General features: G+C 29.2%; 1 protein-coding gene across 2 annotated transcripts; it reads left to right on the top strand.

Annotated features, from left to right (window-relative positions):
- Positions 1-10,004: 10,004 nt before the first annotated feature.
- On the top strand, positions 10,005-26,114 carry LOC112687128 (sodium-coupled neutral amino acid transporter 9-like). Of its 2 annotated transcripts, none has more exons than XM_025559688.1 (12): positions 10,005-10,283; positions 10,394-10,528; positions 10,603-10,684; positions 14,089-14,129; positions 19,264-19,421; positions 19,564-19,725; positions 20,835-20,888; positions 20,980-21,156; positions 21,231-21,445; positions 21,514-21,618; positions 25,435-25,673; positions 25,769-26,114. In XM_025559688.1, the coding sequence occupies exons 1-12, from the start codon at positions 10,165-10,167 to the stop codon at positions 25,932-25,934; spliced, it is 1,653 nt and encodes a 550-aa protein (XP_025415473.1). In that variant the 5' UTR covers positions 10,005-10,164; the 3' UTR covers positions 25,935-26,114. The 2 variants fall into 2 exon arrangements, with proteins under 2 accessions (XP_025415473.1, XP_025415474.1); XM_025559689.1 differs by having other exon boundaries at positions 10,006-10,283; positions 10,394-10,504.
- Positions 26,115-26,287: the final 173 nt, after the last annotated feature.

Here is a 26,287-nt window from a genome sequence, read left to right as displayed (position 1 = left end):
CACACAGCTGATCGCGCGGCCGCCGCTGACGACCGATAGGCGCCGTGCCCCCGGGGAGGGAAGCTCGCCGGTCGCCGCAAGGTTAACGTTTACGCGTGACGCATGCGATTCACGTGCGCGTGCCGTGTCGTTTGATTTGAAAACGTTATCGTATCAAAAAGTTACGAACGTCGCGCGACAACTTACGGGGGGGAGGGGGGGGGACAGAGAAATGTTTACGGCATCGGTACCGCACAGCCAACCACTAGAAAATGACCGTCGAGAAAATAAAAAATAGTGAATTTTCCACACCGGCGTTCGCATCAAAACTGAACAAATACTGTAACGTGTATTTTGAATAAGCTCAAGCAATACAACACTCGTCGGCGGTGGAACTAGGAATAAAAATATTTGTTTTGCACGTAAAATATTAAACAAATAAGAAAGACGTATCGACCAGTGATGGGAACAATCGAGTGAAAATAATCGAATGATTCAAATGTTAGAAAAAATAATCGATGAGTAACTAAGTCACTAGTCACTCCATAAGAATCGAATGGAAAAATTACTAACAAAATACGAGTTACTTAAACTGTAATAAGTGTTAATGACTTATAAACGAGTAGGTATAATTTTATTCTACTAATCTATTAACCACAAATATCCGATCTCACACTTGAATTCATAGAAAGCAAAAACATGTTATAATTATTTAATTTGTTCATCATCTCGAATCTTATTTAAATCAATAACCGTTATAGACTTGAAATATTTCTATATTAAAATACTTATCTATTATTATTTTGATTTATTCATTTTTTATCGTTCCATATTTCTTACATTTAACTTTTGACGTTTGAAACTGGTAAACAATATTATTTTATTACGTGGTATCTACGTAAGTAACACTTGGTTATAATATTTATTTATAACTTCTCAGTATAATTTATTAATTCGTACCTATATGTACATGTACCTGTAGGTCACGCTTGTTTACAAGACAATGCTCTAGGCTACATCTTGATTTGTATAATTCATGATAAATATAATGTATTTACTGTACTATACATATATATATATATATTGATATAATAATGAATATCTTTATTTCTATCGTAAATAAGTGTTAAATTTTAAATGTATTTTTTTTTTGTTTTCATACAATATTAAGTGTAATGTAAGTACTATGAAATTTTTTATTTTTTATTAACAATTTGACTATTGATTGGGTTTTTAAATTATTTTAAGTGAGAAAATATTTCGATAAGAATATTTCTATGCTTTTAATCAAGTGAATATTTCAAATATTTTAATCGAGTGAATATCTGGATTCATTTAATCGAATGAATGTCTCGATTATTATTATATCACTATTATTGAAATTATTCGATTATTTAGTTCCCAACGACTTGTTGAGTAGGAAAAAAAATGATAAATCATCTGTGTATTCAAAAAAAAAAACACCCTAGTCCCTTCACAGGTGATTTCGGCAGCGTTTGACCCTAATAAGTTCAGTAAATATACGGCAGATGATTCAAACAACACTTGTTCGGATATTCATTTAATACCAAACTGTAATCCATGACATATTTGCCGCATTGTGATAGGATTTTTTAAAATGTATATCTTAATTTGTAAAACATTTAATTAAAGCAGTTTCTATATTTTCGTTTTTATGGCCTACTGATTTAACAAATTTAACAAATTCAAAAAATATTTCAACGACAGAATTATTATCTTCCATATACCTTACAATAATTGTCAGTTAATCAAAGTTAGGAGTCGATTTAGAAATCGATCAGGAGTCGAGTCAACAATTATTGAAAAGTATTTCATTTTTTTTATTCGAATTACAATGTTATAAACAACTATTTTGCTCATTAATGAAATAAATTCATCGCCTATTGTATACAATATATTCCGAGTAAGACACATTACTACGGTATTCGTTCCCATAGTACGATGTGTGATTTTAAATCAATGGATCGTATTCAGAAATTAATTCTAAGCACAATTGATAATTCCCTTTATGTTTTTAATAAAAATGTTCATATTTACAACATATTTGCAAACCTCTTTGTGATAAAAATTTGATTTTAGATCTTACGTGCACATTTTTCCAATAATTAATTTCTTTATTATTTGTTCTTGCAATACCACCCTAATAAATTTACCGTCCTGGAGTTCCTTTTGCACCTGTATTAATCCAGGCCTGGTCCGATCATCATGGGCCAAGACTGATATAGATATGAACTCATTATTACTATAATGCGCGAAAGCCATGTTTACCTACTCGCTACACGCCGTTTGTGGTTTTGTGGCATTTTCACCGTTCTATATCAACAATTGTGGACGTCGCGCGGAGGTACAACATCGATCTTCGACTTTACTGTGGTCATCCTTACAATCGTCTAAGCATTATCGGAAAAACAATGAAAAAACGACAATAATATTTATGATAATTACGAAAATGATCACAGCTATTTATCGTCACGAAAACTTCGCGTTTTGGTAACGTACCAGAAATTAATTGATTGTTATTGAGAATGATGTTTGTATAGATCGTATGCAATCATAATATTATAAATTGTACACGAACGCAGTTAGCAGTTATACCAATGATCGAGTTTGCGCTAGCGTAAGTACCCGGTTATTTTTTCAACGACCTTCCCGTTTAACTGCCTATTTATAGTAGATACCATAATTGTTTCGCTCTTCACGCTGTTCACACATAATACTATCCTACGTGCTTAAAACGAATCCTCGAAAATAATTAGCCGCATTACCATTACAAAAACTAAATATTACTGAAAATCTACTCTCGGGCGTACGCAATATTGTACTTTTATCATCTTGGCATCTGCTTGAACAGACAATTATTGATAATCCTTAGAGATAATAACGATGAACACATATTGTTAATTATTAAAGCTTTTAATTGTATTTCATAATCTATTTTTATTTTGTAACTCGTTACATTTTATACGGTCGTCAATTATTCATTACTGGATTGGAATAAATTGTATATAAACGTAATATTATTTTGTGGTATGGTTCCATGGCTATGGGTCCGATAAATCGAAGGTCGATAGGAACAAAACAAAGTTCGACATTTCAAGATTAACAATATTTAAAACGGAAAATTACATTTCGTCGGGATTATAATGTATTCAAGAGTCTAATGTCTGTATATAATAACATACCATCGTAACGTGTGTTTATTTTCAGTTGGATTATTTTTTTTATTTCTCTGACATTTCAAGTACCTACACCTACTCTCATTCTCATTAAACATTATACGATGTTTATTACTATTATGGTATATTTATATGACACGTTATTATAATGCAACGGTATCAGTGAACACTCCATTCACGTTCTAAAAATAAATATTTTTTGCCGTTGCGTTATTATAATATAAAACACACAAACGATGAGACGAAAAAAAAATAAAAATTATACGTAATTAGGTACTCGACACATTAAACTTTCATCAAACAATAGAATTCGTCGAGAATACAATTTAAAAAATATAGGATAATATTGATAGTAAAAAATTATACGAGTATAATTAGACAATGAGACAATTTGTTGAAGGATTTTACGTATATTTGTATAAAATATAAATATCTATAAATATTTATCACGTGGTTTTTATAAAACTTGACAAGTACCTGTGGTACGTTTGACAAAAATGTAATTGAAATTTTATTGCTACAACATCGAGAGAAAATTAATATTTGAAACGAGAATAAAGCCATATAGATGCGTACCACATACAAGTTGATTTTTATTCATTATATTTTCGCTCAATTTTTTTATTTGTTTTCTTTGCATCCTTGTAATATTAATATTGTGAATGTGTTGAAGTGTAAAAATAATAAATACTATTATATGAAATCAAAATGTACATGTTGAACATTTTTCGATAAATTAATTACATCCCAATTTCTATGGCACTTTATAGTTTTCGTGTGAAAACGTTTCGATTTTTTAATGTTTTTTTCAAATAATTTATATTTCTAGGTAAATAAACTCCATTCACCACTGGTACATATACTAAGTGCTATAGTACTGGACACATTACGCAGCAAAATAACCATTGAACTGATTGAAAAGTACAGTACATTTAATAAATGTACATATAATACTCCTATAATATGAATATAAATATAAATATACATATAATAAATGTACATGCTAATAAAATCTGGCTTCTTCTAATTAAATGTTGTATAATTTTACAATAATAATAATTTGATACACATGGAAAATTTGCAATGTAGTTCAAAAATTACAGAAAATTGATCAAATTTATTTGTATTAAATTAACAAATTTGTAAAAAAATTATAATAAGTATATACATGCCAGTCCAAAATACTTAAATCTTTATCCTAAATCTATATAATTTTTTTATTATATAATAATTATATGAAATATATTAATAATTCATTATACGTGGGATTAACAACAAGCACGTCCAAATGTGTAACTCTCTCAGATATGTTGTTATGTTTCCATACGTCGATTTTTATTTACAACCAAAAAAAGATTATATTTACGATGTATTAATGTAACTATAATTTATATATTGAATAATTATCCATTTAAAGACAAAATCTGGAAATTTTCAAAGATAATAATATAAAATTAAAATTATTGTAATATTTATGTTTTGTACCTCTATAACTATAAAAAATTCTGTATAAAAATTAAAATTATATTATAATAAGTCTTTAGAATGTATTTATTATTATTCATATTCAAGTCATAAAAAAATGTTACATTAAAACTATGAAAGAATTTATAAATAATAAACAAGTTGTTGAATGGACAGTGGTCTATTGCTATTAAACTAATCAAATTAAACAGGTAATTAAGATCATAAATACCACCTTTATAAAATTTAATTTCAATATCGTATAATTGTCAACTACTATATGTACACAAGGCCGTAGCTAGGTTTAGGGATTCACCCCTACCCTAAATGTTTTCTTAAAATATATTTGAATGATTTTAAATTTATATTAAATTTTAAATTTTAAAATTTGCTTGTCAAAAACATAAACTCTAATTCCTATCCCCAAAAATATTTTTCTGGTAATGGCATTCTGTGTACATTTTTTATTTTAAGAATATTATCAGAAATCTTATATGCTCGAAAAAATGTTTTAATAAATTAAATTCTTTGTGTTAAATTAATTTTTTTGTATATTGTTAACCATCAATGGAATTTGGAATCAAATAACTATAAAATAAATACACAATGAAGACTACTAGGTACATTTTATTATACACGATAAGTTTTAATATACATTTTTATTTTAATCACCAATTAAATAGTTATAAAAAATAAGATCAATAAGTCAGCTAGACATAAAAAATTATCATGATCTTAAATGGTCAAGAATTAAAAATATTATATTCACCGTTCGCACTAAAAAAAAAAAAAATAATATAAACTGCTAACATTTTATCATCTAAAATACAATTAAAGTAATCTATAATATTGATTAAGTTGTTTTGTTAATTAGTATAATAACATTTAAGTAAGTCATATACGCATCATCCATAGGTACCTATTTAATAATTTTTACACATTGTACTTGTAATTTATATAGATAATTTATTGTTTTACATTTTTTTGGTTCTATATAGTGTAAAATATTCAAAATTGTATTAAATACTGCAATAATATGCATGTATAATAGAACCTTGATTAACCGTCAGTCTCGGGACCAGAGCTTTGACAGATAATCGAAAAGACGGTTAAGCGAGCAACAAAAATTTAAATATACATATATATTATTTATTATTTTTTTTAATAATTATGACATACATATTGATATAATTAAGTAGGTACTATTACTTATTGGTACATTATTATCATTATTATTTTTTAATTTATTAAAAAAATTTATTATTTACAATTACATACATGCTTAACAATTAACACTATAAAAATCGGTTAATTTTTGTTGTTTTAACATATTATGTGATTTTTTGGTGCTTAAAATATTTGCACACAAAGAGACTAAAAACGCGAACGGTCAAGCGAACGAACACACGTGCAATATATAACTGACTGACTTTTCAAAAACAAAAGGCGATCACTATCGCAATAACCTATCGCTTATCTTGTAGATATTGCAGGAAAATTTCGGATTATATATATTATTATTTATAACCTACTCATACACAAGTGGCCTGACGGTTAACCGAGAAAGACGGTTAATCGGGGGACGGATAATCGAGATTCTACTGTATTGACTTAAATGTCACATCAAATTTAACTAAAAATGCCAAATTCTAATGAAATACTAGGCAAAATTAAGGTCCTAAACATTTAATTATGTAAGCAATTTACAAGAAACATTTGACTATTTTTCCTTGAAATCACATTTAAATATATCTAGTCTAGTAATGCATTCTGTAGAATAATTTTTAGTTTTTTTTCGATTGCCAGTAAATATTATTGATACATATTTACATAAATTAATTCACTCGTAAACAAATCGTAGCCAAAATATTAAGAAATTGTATTTAATACATTACAATGTAGAAGTATATTTTTAAGTATTTATTTATATCTTCAAGGAAAACAAGCTAATTTAATATATTATGTATTATGTAAGTAAAGTAAAATTTAAAAAATAGGTTTTAATCTTTAGAGTTTAATTTTATACTATTATTAAAAAGAACAGTTTGTTGATATTTACAGTTAAAATATTTAATTTGGAAAACTGTGAATAAACTGTGAATATATTTTACATTATCTATGTTTGTAGAAATTAAAATGAATCGATTAATAGTAATTGTACACCGTAATGTTATTGAGTAAGCAACTTAATTTACATAAATGAATGACGAATGATATTAAAACTCAAGTATTATTATAAAAATAATAATATTATTGTTATTGTTTATTTATAGTTATCGAGTTTAAATACAAAAACATTTCCTTGGGAACTGTGCCCCCAAAAAAAATATTCCAGTAGGTATTGTAAAAGTAACCTTAAAAAATTTACATTTTAATAATAATAATACAATATTTTAGAAAATAAACAACGCGTTGTGTATAAATACAAATCTAATCAATATGTTTCAATATACAAATATTATGGTCGAATAAATGTTATTCGCTAGACTCTGCAACCAGTAAAATATTTAAATTTTTCATTTGTTAAATTGATTTACTATATTTTCTTAAGTTTAAAAAAATGTCATACACACATGTATTGTAACTTAAATGATATAAATACGATTTATTATTAATTTTTAGTTAATACTAACTTTTATAATGTACTAATAATCACATAATATACAAATGTTGTATATAAAAGTTATATACATAATATACATAAGTATTCGCGTGACCATAATTGGATAAAATTGTCAAGTTATTGATGTATAATATACATTGAACGGTGAATTCGTGATTATATTATACTTATTTGCGTTATAAAATTTAAATTTCTTACTAAATGGATAATAATATCATTTTATATTATTATCAATGAATTATAAGTTTTAGATAAACATTAATACAGATTTAATTAAGTCATTAAATAAGTTCTAGCGTTGTATTTGGAAAACAGTATTTTGTAATTTAAATTTATAAGATTTTTAATTATTTTGCATCGTGCATTATTAATTAGAACGTGTCGTCCCGATTAAATTGAGCATTATCTACAACAAAAACTGTGGAGTAAACAAACTAATGACGTATATATGACATATTGTTTATAAATCCAATAAACTAACTAAATCCTTTGCTAATAAAAATATATTATATTAATTAGTACGTTGAAGTAAAAATATATTTTACCATATCTTGTAATGAGGTTAAAGTCCATCGAAGAAAAGTATATAGACTTATAAAAAAAGAGTGCAACAATTATTTTCTTATGTAATAAACTAATACATTCAGTACGATCACTTTGTGTCCATAAAATATAGTAATTATTAAATTAATTAGCTATAGTTTTAAAAGAGAAGATTAATTTATAGTGATTAGTATTAAAATATAATATAATTAATATGTGAACCTATGTAATAAATTGAAAAATGTTTTATTTTTAAGTAAGTAATAAACAGTATAACTTACTATATTTAAAATCAATGAGTTCTAAACAATAATTTTTAACACAACGTTTTCTGAATACTTGAATAATATACAATCATGTAGTAGTATAAGGAAAAATTCAAATAAAGGATTCATTTTGAGGGACGAAGAATTTCCAAATGCATTGCTTTTTGATCAAGTTTCAAATTTAACTATACTTCAAATCTTTGCTCATCAGAGTATATTTTCCTAGTTTAATGAAATCTTTCAAGAAATAAAATAGATATGGCTCAAATATTAGTACAAAATGTTATTAGGTTTTTTCTTTGTATGTTAATATTCTAAGGTAGATACCTTAATCTTCACTTTATCTAGAATATTTAAAACCTAAATAGAAATTTTCATCTGGCACAGACTTGCTTACAAAATAAAATACACTCATACTAACACTGTATAAAATATGATCAAACGTTTCGAAATCTATCTTTTAGTCGTTTAATATCGATATTATTTGATGTTAAATTATTATGGCATATAGAAAGATAATATCTATCCGTTTCTCAACCAATGCAAGTAAAGTGTATGGAAAAAAAAACTATTTCAGTAAAAATTTATAGTTACAGCATTGACTACATATCTTAACGTATTATAAAATCAACAATGTTACGGTTAAATAACGGACTTTTTTTTTTATAAAACGACATTTAAATATATATGTTATGTATAATGTTTACTCCAGCTGTGCTTACCTAATACCTAGTCATAATACATTTGCAAACATCGAAAAACAACGAATGCCAATAGTGTATACAAACAAAACATATTTTTTATTTGATTATTTAGATATTCGGCGGGAAAATCAGCAGTCTCTAAACAACCTTTGTAAATATAAATACGATTATTTTGTTTATATTATAATACAAAATTGTATTGAACGTATTCTAATGTTAAGGTTCTAAGTAGAATATGCAGAAGCGGACTGGGTATAACGAGGCCGGAGGGTTAATCAACTTGAACTATTATTATCACATTTCAACTAATAAATGTTTTTAGTTAATAGTATACAATTAATTAAATTTCTGACATTTTAATAGTAAATTAATTAATGATGCTTTACTGTTATATTTAAATTTTTATTAATATGACACGATCGAGAGCCCTGGAAACGATTGCACCTTTGTCTCCCTGATCAATCCGCCCTTGAGGATAGGTTTACCGATTAGGTGTAGTTTAATGTAAATTAAGTAAAATAATTATTACAACAAAGTGAGTAGCAAATATGAATGAATAACTGATGAAATGGTAATTATAATATTTCATAGGCAAATACTGTTTTTGAGATATGGTCTACTAGTACCTACCCAAAACAATTAAAGAAATCAATTATTGTAAATTAAACTATTGTTCTAAAAATATAGTAAGTAATACGATATGATTAAATAGGTTATGGGAATATTGGGCATATGATGGTTATTTGAATTAACTTATTACACATCATGCGATAACAATATGTTACTCGATTTCTTACGTATAAAATAAAATATATTTGGCCTTGAAAATCAATCAGTATTATCTAATATTGCATAAAATATGTTGGTTAGTATTATATTATAAAAATAATTAGCAATTACACGTACTATCACACAACTATCATCTACCTACCATATAAAAATAAATCGTAACTGACTATAAAATCGAATGTAACCTTGTTCTCAATAATTTTTTGCACAAATAAACGTGGATGATATTATAATCATTTGATATACAACCACGCCTTTCCAAGCCTTTGACTAAACTCATTTGAAATTAAATCTCTACTCTCAAGCCCGAAAATTATTAACCGTCTGTACAATAGCATACGGAACACACGTTGTTTCACAAATTAGGCTACCAGAACAAGGTGAATAGGCGGGTATAAGGGTCAACGTTGATATCGATAAATTCCGAACAACATAACATTATAGTAGTGTAACGTAAAAATAAGACTACAGCATAGCTCCGAGTGAGTCTTACAAGTGCGTCAGATTTACGACTGTGTGGAGTGTATGAAATATTATATTGTATCGTTCGCAAAGTAACAATTTTCAATGTTTTAATTATGATCGCGTAAATACCTATAATGGGCCGAGTTTCTAAAAAATCTTTTAAAAGGTCTACCAGACCAAGAGCAAAGTCTATGATCACGGATTGCGAAATTCAACCGCTTTTAAATTCCGATTTGAGCAGAACAAGTTTAGCGTGAGTTTAACAAAACATATTATTTAAACATTTTTTTATCGGCTACACGTTAACATTTTGTTTTTATTGTACCAACAATTATTTCATTTATTCATTTTTTTTTTTTCTAGAGAAAATGGATTTATATTTAAATATGATTCGGAAAATAGCGATTTAGAAAACAATAAAGCCCCTACTACGCATTCAAAAGCTAATGAATTGTTATATCCGTATTACTTGAGGTATGCTCGACATTCAGAGACATTGTAAAGTTCATGTTCTTCATAAATTATCTAATCACTAGTTAAACTGTGTTGATTAATGCTGTTATCAATTTTAGATCGTTTAGTTTGGACTATGACATATTAAATAGACCAAAATTTTATCGAAAATTACAGCCTTATATACCTTTGGGCGATACAGTAAGTTTCATATTTTATATAGTTACAATGTAATAATGAATTGTCGTTACAACGCATACAAATATTAAGTTAAACGATTAATAAATAAATATTATCTACAACATGATATTATTATTTACGTAAATAATTGATGAACTATTATGATATTTTAACATTTTTAACATTTTTAAACATATTAAATCTAACTGTCACTGAAATAATCCCGTTTTTATCTTGAATGATTAGTTAATTGTTTTATTCAAGCGATTGTATTTTTAATTTTTATTGTATATATTATTTTAACATAGAAATAAAAGAAAAAATATCACTGGTCAATTATTAATTATAATTGTTATACTTATATTGTTTTATATAAAAACATTAATTAAATAATGTTCAAAAGTTTACTAAAAATTACTTCAATTGAAGCTATCCTAAAATTATTATTTTAAAGTTTAAATTTTCCATAACAATTATTAGTTAATAGTTATTTTAAGAATTTTATATTTTTTTTACATATAATATAATTAAAATTGAATAGTACGGATTGTACTAAAACGTTGTCTTGAACATTTAAAGCTCAAAGTTCCATAATTTATAAAAAAAAATTAGTAATATCATTAATATTGTTATTATTAATAACGACCTGCGTAGTCTTTAATTTTCAAACTATTATTGTAATAGCTGATTGTAATAAATAATGATATTTTTAAATTCTAAAATTGTATTATGGTTTCTAAAATTTACTTTTTAATAGTAACTAAGGTACATACATTTGTTACAATGACAATTATCTTATACGAGATTTAGTTTTCTGGACATACTATATAGCTAAATTAATCATTACAATACGAATTATTTATTTACAATCTAAATATGTTTATCACAAAAAAGAAATTATTTTAAGTAAATCAGTAGTAAATTAAATTTAGGAAAATGTATATTTATATGGATTATGCTCTTGGTGGAACTGGTAAACCCTAATTAATCATTCTAATTTTGGCTAAAGTAAGAAGCTCATATGTGATTTTAATTGCAACTGCATCATCAGGAATTGCTGCTACTTTTTTACATGGAGAAAAAATTGCTCATTCTGTTTTCAAGTTGCCATTCAATCTGAACACCATTGAGACTCCAACGTGCAATATTAATAAACAATCTAATATGGCGAAAGTTCTGAAAAAATTTAAGCTCATAGTTTAGGATGAAAGTCCAATGTCTCATAAGAAAGGATTTAAGGCTTTAAACAACTGTCTGAAGAATGTGGAGAATTCAAATTTATTGATGGAAGGAGTCACAATACTGCTAGCTGGAAATCTTCGACAAACTTTACCAGTCGTTCTTAGATAAACTCGAGCTAATGAAATTGCAACATGCATCAAGTCTTCATATTTATGGCCTCAAATAGAAAAATTTTCTTTGACTATAAATATGCGATTACATTTAAAAGGAGACAGAACTGCTGAACAGTTTTTTAAGCTACTTTTAAGAATAGAAGATGGAAAATATCCAGAGTATGAAGATAAAATTACTTTGCCGACAGGATTAGGTACTGTTGTAAAAACTTTAAAAGAACTTACAGACAAAATATATCCTGTTATCGAAAAACCTCAAAGAAATATCAATGGACTGCCTATATGAGAGGGCCATTTTAACATAAAAAAAATGTGGAATACAGATTGGGTGAATTTAGTATTAGAAGTAGATGATGCAGTTAATTATTTAGTTGAATTTTTTAATTCACTCAAACCTCCTAGATTTTCACCACATTTATTAACACTAAAAATTGGTACTCCCATAATCTTTCTATAAAATCATAGTTCACAAAAACTGTGCGATGGCACACCTCTACGTATTACTGGTCTTCAAAAAAATTTGATAGAAGCTGAATTGATGACTGGATCTGCAAAAGGTGAATCAGTTTTTATTTCTCACATATCAATAATACCATCAGATTATCCATTCCAATTCAAGAGAATGCAGTTTGCTGTCAAAGTATGTTTTGCTATGAAAAATTAATAAATTACAAGGTCAAACTTTGAAAATTGCAGGAATCGATATAAGAGAAGATGGTTTTTTCACATGGAATATTTTATGTAGCATGCTACAAAGTCAGTACCCCAACAAGCTTAGTTATTTTGACACCAACAGTAAATACATCAAATGTAGTTTACAGAAAAGTTTTATAACCAAATTGTTGTCATAAATTATTATTTTTTATTATATACCTACTAAAGCTTATAGGTATATTAGGATAACGAAAAAAAAAGTGAACATGAGTGAAGCACATAGTCACAGTGTAATACATTTTTCTAAATTCATAAGATTCGGATTTTTATAAAACATTAAACAACATCAACACTCAAACAATTAATCAATTTAACAATTTAAACCACGCGTGAAGCCAGTATACACAATTTATATCTGTATACTAGCGCAAGCGAAGTTGATGTCAAAAGCTATAATAAATAAAACAAATAATGATAATAATCAGCTTAATAACTAATTAAATATTTTTTAAACAATCTTATTTAAATTTTTTTTAAATAGACAATATTTAATCTTGCCAGATAAAAACAATACAACCCGGCAATAACGGGTAATTCAGCTAGTATAAATATATAATAAATAACTAATAGCTAATAGTTGATACTGAATACCATTTCTGGAATGAGTGTACAAATTTATAAATCGTATATATATAATTAAGTTAACCGTATTTTGCCGAAAATATTTTATTGTTTTTTTAATAAATTTATAATAAATAAACAGTTGTTTATATTAAAACTAAAGTCAATAATTTCTTTTGACTCCTCTTGAAATTATTTATTTTTATAGTGAATATATGGATTTATGGGGTGAGGGGGGTAGTTAATTTGTGCAAACGTTTTCTCTCAGCAACGTTTTTAAAAAATATAAGTACATACTTAAGATAACATTTTTTTTTTTTTAATTCCTTAACAGTATTCTTACTTTCATTTTATTAGATCCCCTTCAGGTAATAACGAAATTAAAAATTGGCTGAACATTTATTAAATAAATGGCTTCCACCTAGTGTAATTTAAAAAAAATTTGAAATTAATTTATACAATTATAAATGAAACCTAAGTTTCTAATTTTAGATAATTATTTTATAAATCATTATTAATAGTATTAATATTTTTAATTATGTGGTATAGTACCACCACTAGGAGGGCTCTTACAATATACTACTCGTACATCTGTCTTCTTAAAATAATAATTTATTAACTATTCTTGCTGTTTCGCGTGCAGTAGATCGAATAAAAAACTAATTAAAAATAAAAATAAAATTTACTAATATACTTATAACGAACTTCACCTATATTTGTATCTGAACTTCACCAATATTATTGTTTTTTATTTATTCAATAATAATTTCTTATATTTTTGTTTTATAATTTTAGATTACCACTGAACCGTACACCCAAAATAGTGTTATTACAATGTAAGTATATATTCAATACAATTTTTTGTTATAATATATTAAAGGCCACAACTCTATGATTAATGGTTTTTATTATTAATTTGTTCATATTAATTACTAAAAGTACTTAAAATAAAGTCTTAATAGATATATCATAAAAAAAATATTATTATACAAATAAATTATGTTAGTAAAAATTCACATAGGTTTTGCGCGGACCACGGAAATATCAACATTCTATGGGAAATATTTTACTTGAAAGGCTTTTTGCGTAAGATAATATACTATATTATTTATTAAAAAATTAACTTAACAAACTTAAATAACGTCTTGCGTACCTATTTAGTTAATGTTATAAATATTTTGGGAAATAGATACGACAGGAAGTAGGTATTTACAGATTTGTTATCAAAAAAAAATATCTTTATTGCAGAATTTAGCTCTGACCATGAGTAAAATCGGAAAATACTTTTGCATTTGAATCACCGCGTGCGCATAACTTACATAAACTGATGTGAAGATTCGATTAAAACACGTATTGGATAGTGTTGGAGAAGAGTACGATCATAGGCATGCGCAGATCTGTATTTCAGGGGGTGCCTATAATACTTTTGAGGCCTATCTTATCAAAACGTGTAGGTAGGTGTATTTAATAAATTATAATGTATAAATAATTAAATAAACATAACTTTTACTCTAAATTGAACATTGTGATATATTAATCCCAATGAATATGTTTTCCTTGAATCTCGGATGTTTTTTCTCAGACTACTTCAAATATTTATGATTTGTACTTTTGTAGCCAATTGTAGCTGTTACATTATCATCGGAAGTTTTTGCACGAAAATTTAGTTTTATTTTTTCTACTACGAAACATCTTTAAAAAAAATTAGTTATAATGTGCGCCCCTTACTCTTAGGCTTAAACTGCAGGTCTCCGTTTACACCATTTCGGGAGGTGCCCCGGCACAATTGGCACCTCCCGTGCGCATGACTATGAGTACGATCAGTACTATCTATGTAATATCGAGTAAAATATTGTAGCTATATACATGCAGAGCAGGCAACAATAAGAGAATCTCATAAATAACAAAAACATATTATTATAAACATACGCGCGTATATAATATGTGCACTGCACTACACGTTACGTCTACTGCTGGTGACACGTGTACGTGTACGTGTGTGTGTGTGAGAGAGAGAGAGAGAGATAGTATTACCTTATTATTCGGAACCTGCGAGATTCTTTGGTGTTCGACGGCACAGCGTCCGGAAGTGAAGGCGTTAAAACAACGACACAAAAGAATCGTGTAACACGAGAGATATTTTTATGTGTAATAAATACGCTGTGGTGTTGTGTGGATCGAATTCACGTGGTACGAGATCGATGTTACTCGAGAGAGATGATCTGATGTACGGTTGTACGTAAAATTCTCAACCGCGGTCGGTGGGGGTGCACAGGACTGCGGAAAATAGGTGATGAACGAGCGTAAGACGACGTGCGGTGACCGCCGACCGGTAGGCCGGCCGGCCGGCATTTGATGAATGGGGTTGAAACAGCGGCGCGACGACGGAGGCGGAACGCGCGCTGTTCCCCGTGACCGTATATACGCGCGCCAAACGTCCATCGACGGTTACGGCGACGGCGAAAAGGGGTTTATTGATCTGCCAAACGAACCCCGGAGAGTCTGGGGTCGTTGCACCTTATACACCGAGCTCGCCGTCGTCGTTCGGGTTCAACGGCCGGTGCGCGGTCGCGCAGGGTTTCGCGGCCGTAACACTCGTACATTTTATTACATCGATGTCTGTTATGTATTCGTACGTATTCTTATGCACTTATATATATATATATATAGTATGGTGTTTTGTTGAAAGGGCGTATACCACATAATTGAAATTGTTCAGGAGGAACAAAATAGTGTTTTTAAAAATGATACCGCTAAATGATACCTAACCTAAGGTCGGTTGATCTTGGATATACCTTCATTTAGTAGGCATGTTGATAATTTGATAACAATTATCATTCAAATGCTTAGTTTATTCGATAAACCACTAGCAATTCCTGTAGTATACGCCCTTTTAAAATTCTCCGTTCAAATATATATATATTCTTTAGGGCGTTTGGATAACTTATATCCACTATATAGAGAATAATTCTTAATATTTCTAACCACCTCAATATAACAGATTATGCGCCTATTTTTTCTGAAAATTTTGATACCAAAAACACATTTTTCGTTTTTTTTGTGGTATACGCCCTTTCAACAAAATGCCATCGATATATATATATATCTATATATACGTGTTTACAGTGCTTAAACGTGTAAAAACTTATTTGCTATGTAATTTTTCGCGCCGCTTTTATACGATATACATGTCATTATCGTTAGGGCGCCCGCGTACAACAGTATTACGGAAAAAAGGACAATGATCTTTTAAATTATTTGTAATATTTACCTACCTTTTGAAATATTTTCAAACATTTGAAAATATTATCCTAATGATATACCGGTGTTCTACCTTAAGCCCGTTCGTATACCGTATTTATCACTAAACAGGTTTTCCCGTTAAGATTGCAAACTTTTTAGATTCTCAGGTAATCTAATGTTTGCTTTTTTCTTCTTTTAAATTTGAAAACTTCAAATTTTGAACGGAAAATGTCGACAACAGCAATGTTTTCGTAATACTGCCTACAAATTTACTCGTAATGATATTCATTTTCTATTTTACTTCGCCGGCGCAGTATTTTTATAACCGTGATGCCATTAAAAACGGATGTAAATTATACTTCTCGCGATGTACGTATGAGTATAATATATACTGGCTTTTGATGAACACCATGTCGCAATAATTAGGGGCGTAACACGTTTACGCCAAAAGTATACCTTTCCCTTTTCCACCAAATTATATTTTGATTGATACCTGTTTACGCCGAACCGATTTCAATATCACTTACAAGTACATGAATTATTTTTTTATAAATATGAAAAGTACACTATTTATAGACTGGAAATACTCGTAGAGTCGTAACAAATCAAGTTAATAGATTGTTTATGATTTATCTAATTTAATCGACTTAAAAGTACATATTAGTACATGAGAAAACTCGTTTTTTAGTACTATGTTTAAGTTTATGATTTTTAAATATATAGACATAATATATTATGGTATAGATATATATATGATAACCTTTCCGGTACTGATGGGGAGTTATTAATTTATTGCTATCGTATTTTATTTTAATGTTAAACAAGTCAACAAAATCAAATTCATTACAGAGTTCAATAAAAATTATATAAATACCTAACACACATAATACTGTGCTAAATACGTTTAACTGGTGAGTTTTGTAGTAGAAATTGTTTTGGTGGAAATGGTTATCGGTCAAAATATCATTTGGTGGAAAAGGGAAAGGCACACATCTCGTGAAAACGAATCCCACTCGAAATTAATCGATTACTCGTTAAAATTCAAAAAATCTATCCGCATGTAAACCGGGTAAATAAGGGTTCACGATATTCACCGGAGTTTTGATTAACCTAACAGTGGCGTATATAGAAAATATATTCGAGAGGGGCTACTATAGACAGAGTTTAATTACCACTGCTATCCAGGAATCACGAACAAGACACAGTAGGTACTTATCTACATTTCATTTACAGAATGTCCCAAAACGATTTGACGCAAATTCTAAATAAGCATAAAGCACCATTAAAATATAACATACGTTTAAAATAATTTTTAAGTTTTTTAAAACATTTCGGGGGTGGGACTGTAGCCCACTAGCCTCCCCCCTCCTATATACGCCACTGCAACCTAATCAAATATGAGCATATTTCATTCGTACGTATGTAAAGCGCAACTTAAGGTCAAGATTTTCGGAAAAGAAATTATTATTAATCACTTGCGAGTTGCGGGCGTACGTAAAGTTTTAGTGGAGTAATGATGATATAGTATAATATTATGATAGTCAAATACATAATGTCTGGCTGTTCCATATGTTCTTGGATCGAAACGTATTTTTTTTTATTTATTTTTTTTTTTTTTGTTGTTTACACATTGTTCGAATTTTTACTTTGACATGACAAATAAGATTTTTAGACGGGCCCCGAAAGATTTTATAAAAAACACCGTGTATCGTTGCAACGCTGTATGACCCATGTTAAGGCTTTATTGTTCTAGACGATGACGTTTTAAATGCGATTGTGTGTACACTGCAGTATACGACACGCGAAATATTTACGTTTCTGAAGAAACGAACAAAACGTATCTTTTATCAAGGCGTACTGTTCCGCGGTGGCATTGACCTTAGGTCCATATACGCATGTACAGTGTACATGCATGTACATTATATTATGTGTGTATATTATATTGACGTGTGTCGTGTCTGCATATTTTTCGATACAGTTTTTAAATCCGGGTCAGGGACAATACTCGTTGTCGAGCGGTGTATAAAAACCAAAAAGCTTCCGTACGCATTATTCTAGAGCTCCGATCGTCTGTGTGAGCGTTTTGCCGGATTCGGAATATAATTTACCGAAAGGAAAACAACGACCGACTATATTCTGTTAATTATGTTATGGTATTTTTTTTTGTTTATTTTATTAATATATTATTAAATACCTGAACAGAGGTATTCAATAATTATTCTCCGATGATTGACACGTAACATTCCGGGGCGGACTGAGGTCTTGAAGGCCCAGGTGGGTATCAGTTAGTTTGTGATACAACTAACCTAACCTAACTTGAGGTCTAAGCATACAATTTACAATTTCTAGAGAGCCTGCGTGAGCATGGCGATCTACCCGCCCTGCCAGTTCGGCCACGGCAACAACTTCGTTTACTATGCAGGCATACTTTAAAATGTTCAAACATAAATCATAACATTAATTGTCGTACACCAACGTATCCATTTGTTCGTGGAATTCACATGAAAATCTTTAACATTTTTTTTTATTCTTCATAAACATATTTACCGCTTGCAACCTCGTCCTATTTTTACGGGGATATTCGCCTGCAGTGGACAATACTATTTCGTACAACCCGTAAACCTTTAACAAAATTTAATATTAATCTATGGCACGGACATAAACTGCTGTTGTTTATTATAAATGATAAACGTTTAATATTTAAAAAACACAACTTTGTTGTTATAGTTTTTCAATATGGAACACTATTATGGGAACGTCTATATTGGCGATGCCTTGGAGTGTAGAACAAGCAGGACTAGTAATGGGTCTGTTCCTCATGTTTCTCATAGCCGGGCTTTGCCTGTACACGTCCAATTGCATTTTAAAAGTGCAAGTACTTCACGGTAAATAATATTTTTAAACAACGAACGTGTTAGCATCGGGTCCAATCAATACGACGGTTAATATTACCGTATCAGCCATATCATATTATAATTAATTCAGACCATTAGCGGTATAATTAATGCGTTGTGTTTGATTTATAAGGAAACGATACCGGAGAAGTAGCCCAATTGAGTAGAAAACTACTGGGTCCTTGGGCCGAAGTCATATCGAAATTGTTTTCATTCATGATTTTGCTGGGCGCCAACATAGTCTACTGGATATTGATGTCAAATTTTTTATACTATTCAGTCGGATACTTTCACGATAAGAGACAGCGGTCATTCTTATGAACGATGAATAACATCAGAATAATCTGAGTGGAATAGTGTTATGTTTAGGTTCCCGATAAAATATTTACTTTGATTTTATGTTAGTCATATAGATACTCAACATACAGTCATGCGTCTTGCATCACGTGTGCATTTAAACGAGAAAAATAAATCTCTACAAGTCTATAAACAAACGATTTGTCGAATTGAACGTGGCACGTGGAAATTTTTACTTTTCACGTAGAAGTGTATTTCAAATACTATACCAAATACATTTGATAGATTCAAAACATAAAATATTATATTGTTGGAATAATTACAATAAACCGGGGCTGTAGGATTGAATTTAAACGTTGTACAATCTATTAAATATTCTATTTTCCCGATAAATATTCTAAAATATAGTATTTCGTCTAATTTTTTTCGGGAAACGTGCATACAGTTTCATTTGGCAAATTTCTAGATTGGAAATTGGACATTAACTGTAGTAGAGTTAATTTTATTAAAATAATTCATTAATTGAATAATATTAATAAATGTTGTATATTAACGTAAAATAAAACTGGAGCACAATATTAAGGACCGTTTACTTATATTTTAATAATCTTTGATAAAACGAATAATTTCGTGTTATATAACTTACGAGAATGTTAATGCTAAGCGAAAAAATTGCGATCAAAATAGTTTTTTAAAATCAAGACTGTTATTCAAAAACCAATTACATGTATAAATCGTACAATTTTTTCGTTGTTGTTATTTTTGCGAATATCTTCTATCATAACGGTAGATATCTACTATTGGGAATTATGAAAATATCTTTTTCGTTGTTGAACGACCGTCGTGGTATGATCTTAATAAATATTAGTTATAGGTGCAGGAGTTATAAAGTCTAATAAAACTTTGTTTTCTTAGTTCAAGAATAATTCGTTTTTTTTACTTACGAAACATCCAAATAATGTAACCACGTTTTAGCATTTTAGGCGTTCGATCGGAACATTATATGATTCCCGATTCTAACTATTATTACTGTAATCGTATTACTATGATATTGTCACAATTTTTTTTTTTATTATCACTATAGTTATGTTTTGTTTTGTGAGGTAGATTTTTTTTTCGCCGACGAACACACCGGGGCGTTCGAATTCAACACCACCAAACGTGAGTGACACACACGATTTATACGTTGAATTTTCGTTCGCAATTATTGTATTGTAATGTGACACGGGCAAAATGTTTCGTTTCGTTTCAGTATTATGTCCAAGCAATGCGGCCTACAACAACGCCACGGTGAGCGCGACGAGGCCGTGGACGTTGTACGAGAAGATTTGGGATCTCCACACGACGGTGCCGGTGTTCCTCATCGCCATCGTGGCCCCGCTTCTGAACTTCCGGTCGGCGACGTTCTTCACGAAGTTCAATTGCTTAGGTGAATCCAGAGCACTCCTGAAGTAGCACTTATAGCCAAAATAACGTCGATTCGACTGTTGTTCTAACTCGCAGGAACCCTGTCGGTGCTGTACCTGTTCTTTTTCGTCATCATCAAGTCGTACAGCTGGGGCATAAACGTGTCCACACCTGTGGTGGCCGGGTCCACGGACTACTCAGAACTGTACAAGAACACTTTTCCCGCGACTTCGGGCATGCTCACCCTGTCGATGTTCATACACAACATCATCATCACGATTATGAGGAACAACGAGCACCAGAAACATAACGCGAGTACTCGTTTAGCCGCAAAAACCGTTTCAAATACTAACTGTACGAATTTTCTCAATCGTTATAGGGACGAGATCTGTCGATAGCATTCTCTCTGGTTCTCTTCACGTACATACTCATCGGAATCACTTTTTACGTGTGTTTCCCATTGGCCAAATCGTGCATCGAGGATGTAAGTATTAATATACACACAAATATATATATATATATTACAGTTAAAATCCGAAATTCTAAAAAAACTAGAATTAACCAGGACATCAATTTTAATACTAATTTTAAAATATAATTTTGTAACAAAAGTCTATCAGAAATTAGTATTATTTTTATTATTTGTTTTTAAAAGGTAAACTATCATGGCATTTATCGTGACATAATTTATGAAAATAAATTAAAATAACTTCGATCGGCCGGCGGTCAAAAATCGACTGTCATACAATATACCTAACTTCTTCTTCCTGACTATAGAAGCAGCAGTGACAGGAGTTATAGGAACAAAAAGAAATGTATCAAAAGTTTGGTTCAATAATATGTGACAGAAAGTACTACAAAGAAGAAAATTTGCTCGCGAAGAATGGTTAATGGATACGAACAATGAGATAAAGAAAACAAGGTTTATCACACGACAAAAGGAAGCAAATAACATTTTATGACATGAGAAAAAAAAATTTGTACGTAACTTGTTAGAAAGAGCAGAACAAGATTTTAAAGCAAGCAAAACACGGAGACATGTACAAGACTATTAAGAATTTAAGTAGGGATTTAAAAAAAAAACGAACGTCTTATTAGAGGTTGTAGTGGATCCTTAGTCACTACAGATGAATATATAACTAAGGAATGGGAGAAATATTTTGAAGAGCTACTGAACTGTGAAAAACCAGATGAATTGTTCACGTTTGACCTAGAAAATATAAATGACCAAGAATGCCTAGAGCCAACTCTAGAATAAATAAAATTACAAATAAAGAATCTACAAAACAATAAGTTTCCAAGCAAGGATGGTCTCCAGGCTGAATTGCTGAAAAAAGGAGGAGAGGACATGATACAATGGATCTGGCAAGTGATTAAAAAAGTATGGGTAACGGAAGAATTTCCAGAAGATTGGAAAACGTCCCTAATCTGCCCAATACACAAAAAAGGAGATAAACAAGACCACAATAATTATAGGGAGATTGCCCTATTGAATGTGGCGTATAAAATGTTCTCAAATTGTATTCTAACAAGACTAAAGGAAAAAGCAGAACAGACAATTGGTGAGTATCAAGGAGGTTTTAGACCGGGAAAGTTAACGACGGACCAAATATTTATTATCAGACAATCATACCAAAAGACATGGGAATTCGATAAAGAGATAAATACGTTATTTGTTGATTTCAAAAAAGCATACGACAGTATTCATAGGGAAATTCTCATAAATATTTTGAAAGCGTTCGATTTTCCCCAGAAGTTGATCAATTTAATCTCAATCAGCATCATGAAAACCGTGGTCAAAATTAAAGTCAGAAATATGAAATCGGATCCAGTTACAGTAAGATCCGGACTCAGGAAAGGTGATTCCATCTCACTTATTCCTTTTAACCTGGTTCTGGAAAAAGTAATAAGATAAATGAAAATTGAACCCCACGAATGAATACAACTCCAGAACTCAGCTATTCCTTTATTGGCATATGCCGATGATATAGTGTTGATGGACGAATCTCAATATGGAGTAAAATAGCTCTGTGAAGGACTACAAATTAATGAACAAAACACTGAATAAATGATTATTGGTAGACAAAATTGGATGGACCACATTTTGGAGGTGGGTCATTTTAAATTTAAGAGAGTAAATTCGTTCAAATACCTTGGCTCAATTCTGAGTGAAAAAAATGATATCACCAAAGAAGTAGCTGCGAGAATCCAAGCGGGAAATAAGACTTTTTATGGTATAGTAAAACTATTAAGTTCTAGATCATTATCAATAGAGATAAAGAGACGTTTGTATACCAGCCTAATTCGACCAGTGATATTATACGAATCGAAAACCTGGGCACTAAGAAAATCAGATGAAAATAAGTTCTTAATTCTAGAAAGGAAAATATTACGGAAGATCTTCGGTTATATAAAAGACGACATCACGGGTGAGTGGAGAAGAAGGAGGAATAGAGAACTACAAGAAATTTTTAATGAAAATAACATAGCAGAGACGATCAAGAAAAGAAGGTTGCGATAGGTAGGACATGTAATGCGAAGCCAGGACTCTCTACTAAAAATAGTGCTGGAACAGAATCCAGTAAGAAAATGGCCCTTGAGAAGACCAAAATTGAGATGGGAAGATATAGTTAAGAAAGATATAGAAAACTTAGGAGGCGAAGCAAACTGGAATAATTTTCAAGTTAATAGAGACGGCTAGAGAACTGTAATTCTACAATAGTTTGCTTTATCATAACAAATAATAAAAATTACACTTATTTAAAATTTACTTTTATTACAGAATTTTATTTAAAAACTATTAACAATAATGAAGTCCTGGTTAATTTTATAGTATAACTAGTTAAAACTAGTTTTGATGTATGATATTTCGGTTCTTAATTGTAACACCAACATTGAAATCATGGTTAATTAGTCAATTGACGAATTTGATTTGTGAAAACAAGTATTGACGAATTTATCTATACTTAATATATATATATATATATATATATATAACGTTAGTTATAAGGAACACTTACAATGGGCAAACTGCTAATAACGTTCACTCAATCAAACGATGTGTTTATATACCCGACTATACGATGCGGTACATAAAACATAAAACATACATAAAACATTGCATATTATTTGCAACTGTACCTACATCGTAAGCAAGAAAATTAAATGTATTCCGATTTCTGAAACGAAACGGAAAAAGTATAAAATCATTTTTTTTATCATACTAAACTTTAAACCGAAAGCATTGTAAAACTAGAATTCAGATTATTATTGCACAATTTTTTGTTTTGCGAAGATAAATATTGTTATTTTACGCTTTTTTTTTAATCGAATAATACTACACACAAACAAAATCATTAATTTCCTTTTTAGGTTCGTAAAATAAAAATTAATCTAACTACAGCACTGCAGTATATTGTATAACAATGTCAGTATTAATTTATCAATTCGGAACAATCCATACTTGCGTATAAATATTTTAAATTTTAATATGTGTAATAGCATTATGATTGTTTATAAAAAACACCCAATAGGTACTATTGGTTATTGAGTACTCATGTTCTTGTTTAGTTTGTATTTTCTCACCTGTTGTATTAACAACACAAAATAATTTAATTAATATTAATACTATCATTTTATACAATACGGTTATTATACAAATATTTAATTTGATGTGTCACTAAAAAATACATTTTATTGTATACTAGTAAAAATTTATAATGTTTATAATAAAAAAAACATGATAAAATATAAGATTGAAAAATTAATAATTGAATCATTCAGTAAAATTATTAAAAATTGAGTACTTACTTAATAAATATCAAATATATAAATACTTAAATGTTTTTTTTTTTTTTTTTTTTGATCCAATATATCTGGTTTTAATGTTTTTTAAATTTGGCAACTTTAACAACACAATTTTCAATAATTTAAAATATTGAAAAGTCATGTCCATAATAGTTAATATAGACTAATGATCTGCAATTCCACTATATTAATTAAACACTTTCATTAACATGCTTTATGAAATGTTGTATTACAGTAAAATGTACCAATACACGATTAATTATAATTAATGGTTAATGTTAACCACACTGAGAGAAGATTTTGCACATAATTTCATACAATTTTCTTAAGTGTCCATCAATTAGGTACCTACACACAATTAATTATATGTAAACAATAATTAGGCCATGTTTATACCCATTATGATACATAATTGTCCTTCAATTTTATGTGTACTGAAATACATAGATAATTTTATTAATAATGTAGTCTTACTATTATTTTTTTTTTTCAGAACTTTTTAAACAACTTCCCCAGAACAGATGTGTTCAGCATTATCGCCAGAATTTTCCTATTCTTCCAACTATTGACTGTCTACCCTTTAATATCGTACATGCTAAGAGTTCAAGTGTTTGCAGCTCTCGAATTATCAATTTACCCTAGTGTTTTACACGTCATTGCACTTAATTGCCTAGTTATTATTATATGTGTATTATTTGCAATATTCATGCCCCACATAGGAACTGTCATAAGGTAAGTCAATCCAATAAATTAATAATTATCTAATAAAACATAGGTCAACTTAACATAGTCAGTTTATATACGAAGTACAATTACATTTTTCTCAGATTCAGTGGAGCGATTTGTGGATTCGTATACATATATACGTTACCAACCATGTTGCATTTGTCATCGCAGAACAGGCGAAATCTTTTAACAATAGGATCAATCATATTCCATGTTTCAATATCAATACTCGGTTTAGCTAATCTAATAGCACAATTTTTGGTTTAAAGAACAGCTTTGAGCTTTTAACTTATAACTGTTCATTTTTATCAACATAAATACTCTTACATTAAATTTACATTCATATAAAGCAGTTTTTTAACTGTGATCTCTTAATGACAAGAGTGTGATATCTATTGGCATTCTATTATGTATTTTTTAAACATATACTATTTATACTATGTGAAGCTACTATTTATTATATATTATTTATTTATCTAATACAAGATAAAATAAGCAAAAATGATTGTGTTTTTATTTAATTGTAAGTGTGTTACACAACAACATATTATGTAAATACAAGCAGTTCAAATTTATTATTATTTGTTACTCATATTGAATACTTTTAAAAATCAATAATC

Source organism: Sipha flava, unplaced genomic scaffold (genome assembly GCF_003268045.1).
Source record: "Sipha flava isolate LNK unplaced genomic scaffold, YSA_version1 332_pilon_pilon, whole genome shotgun sequence".
In the NCBI taxonomy this organism is placed as follows: domain Eukaryota; kingdom Metazoa; phylum Arthropoda; class Insecta; order Hemiptera; family Aphididae; genus Sipha; species Sipha flava.
This window is presented reverse-complemented; position numbering and strand designations above follow the sequence as displayed.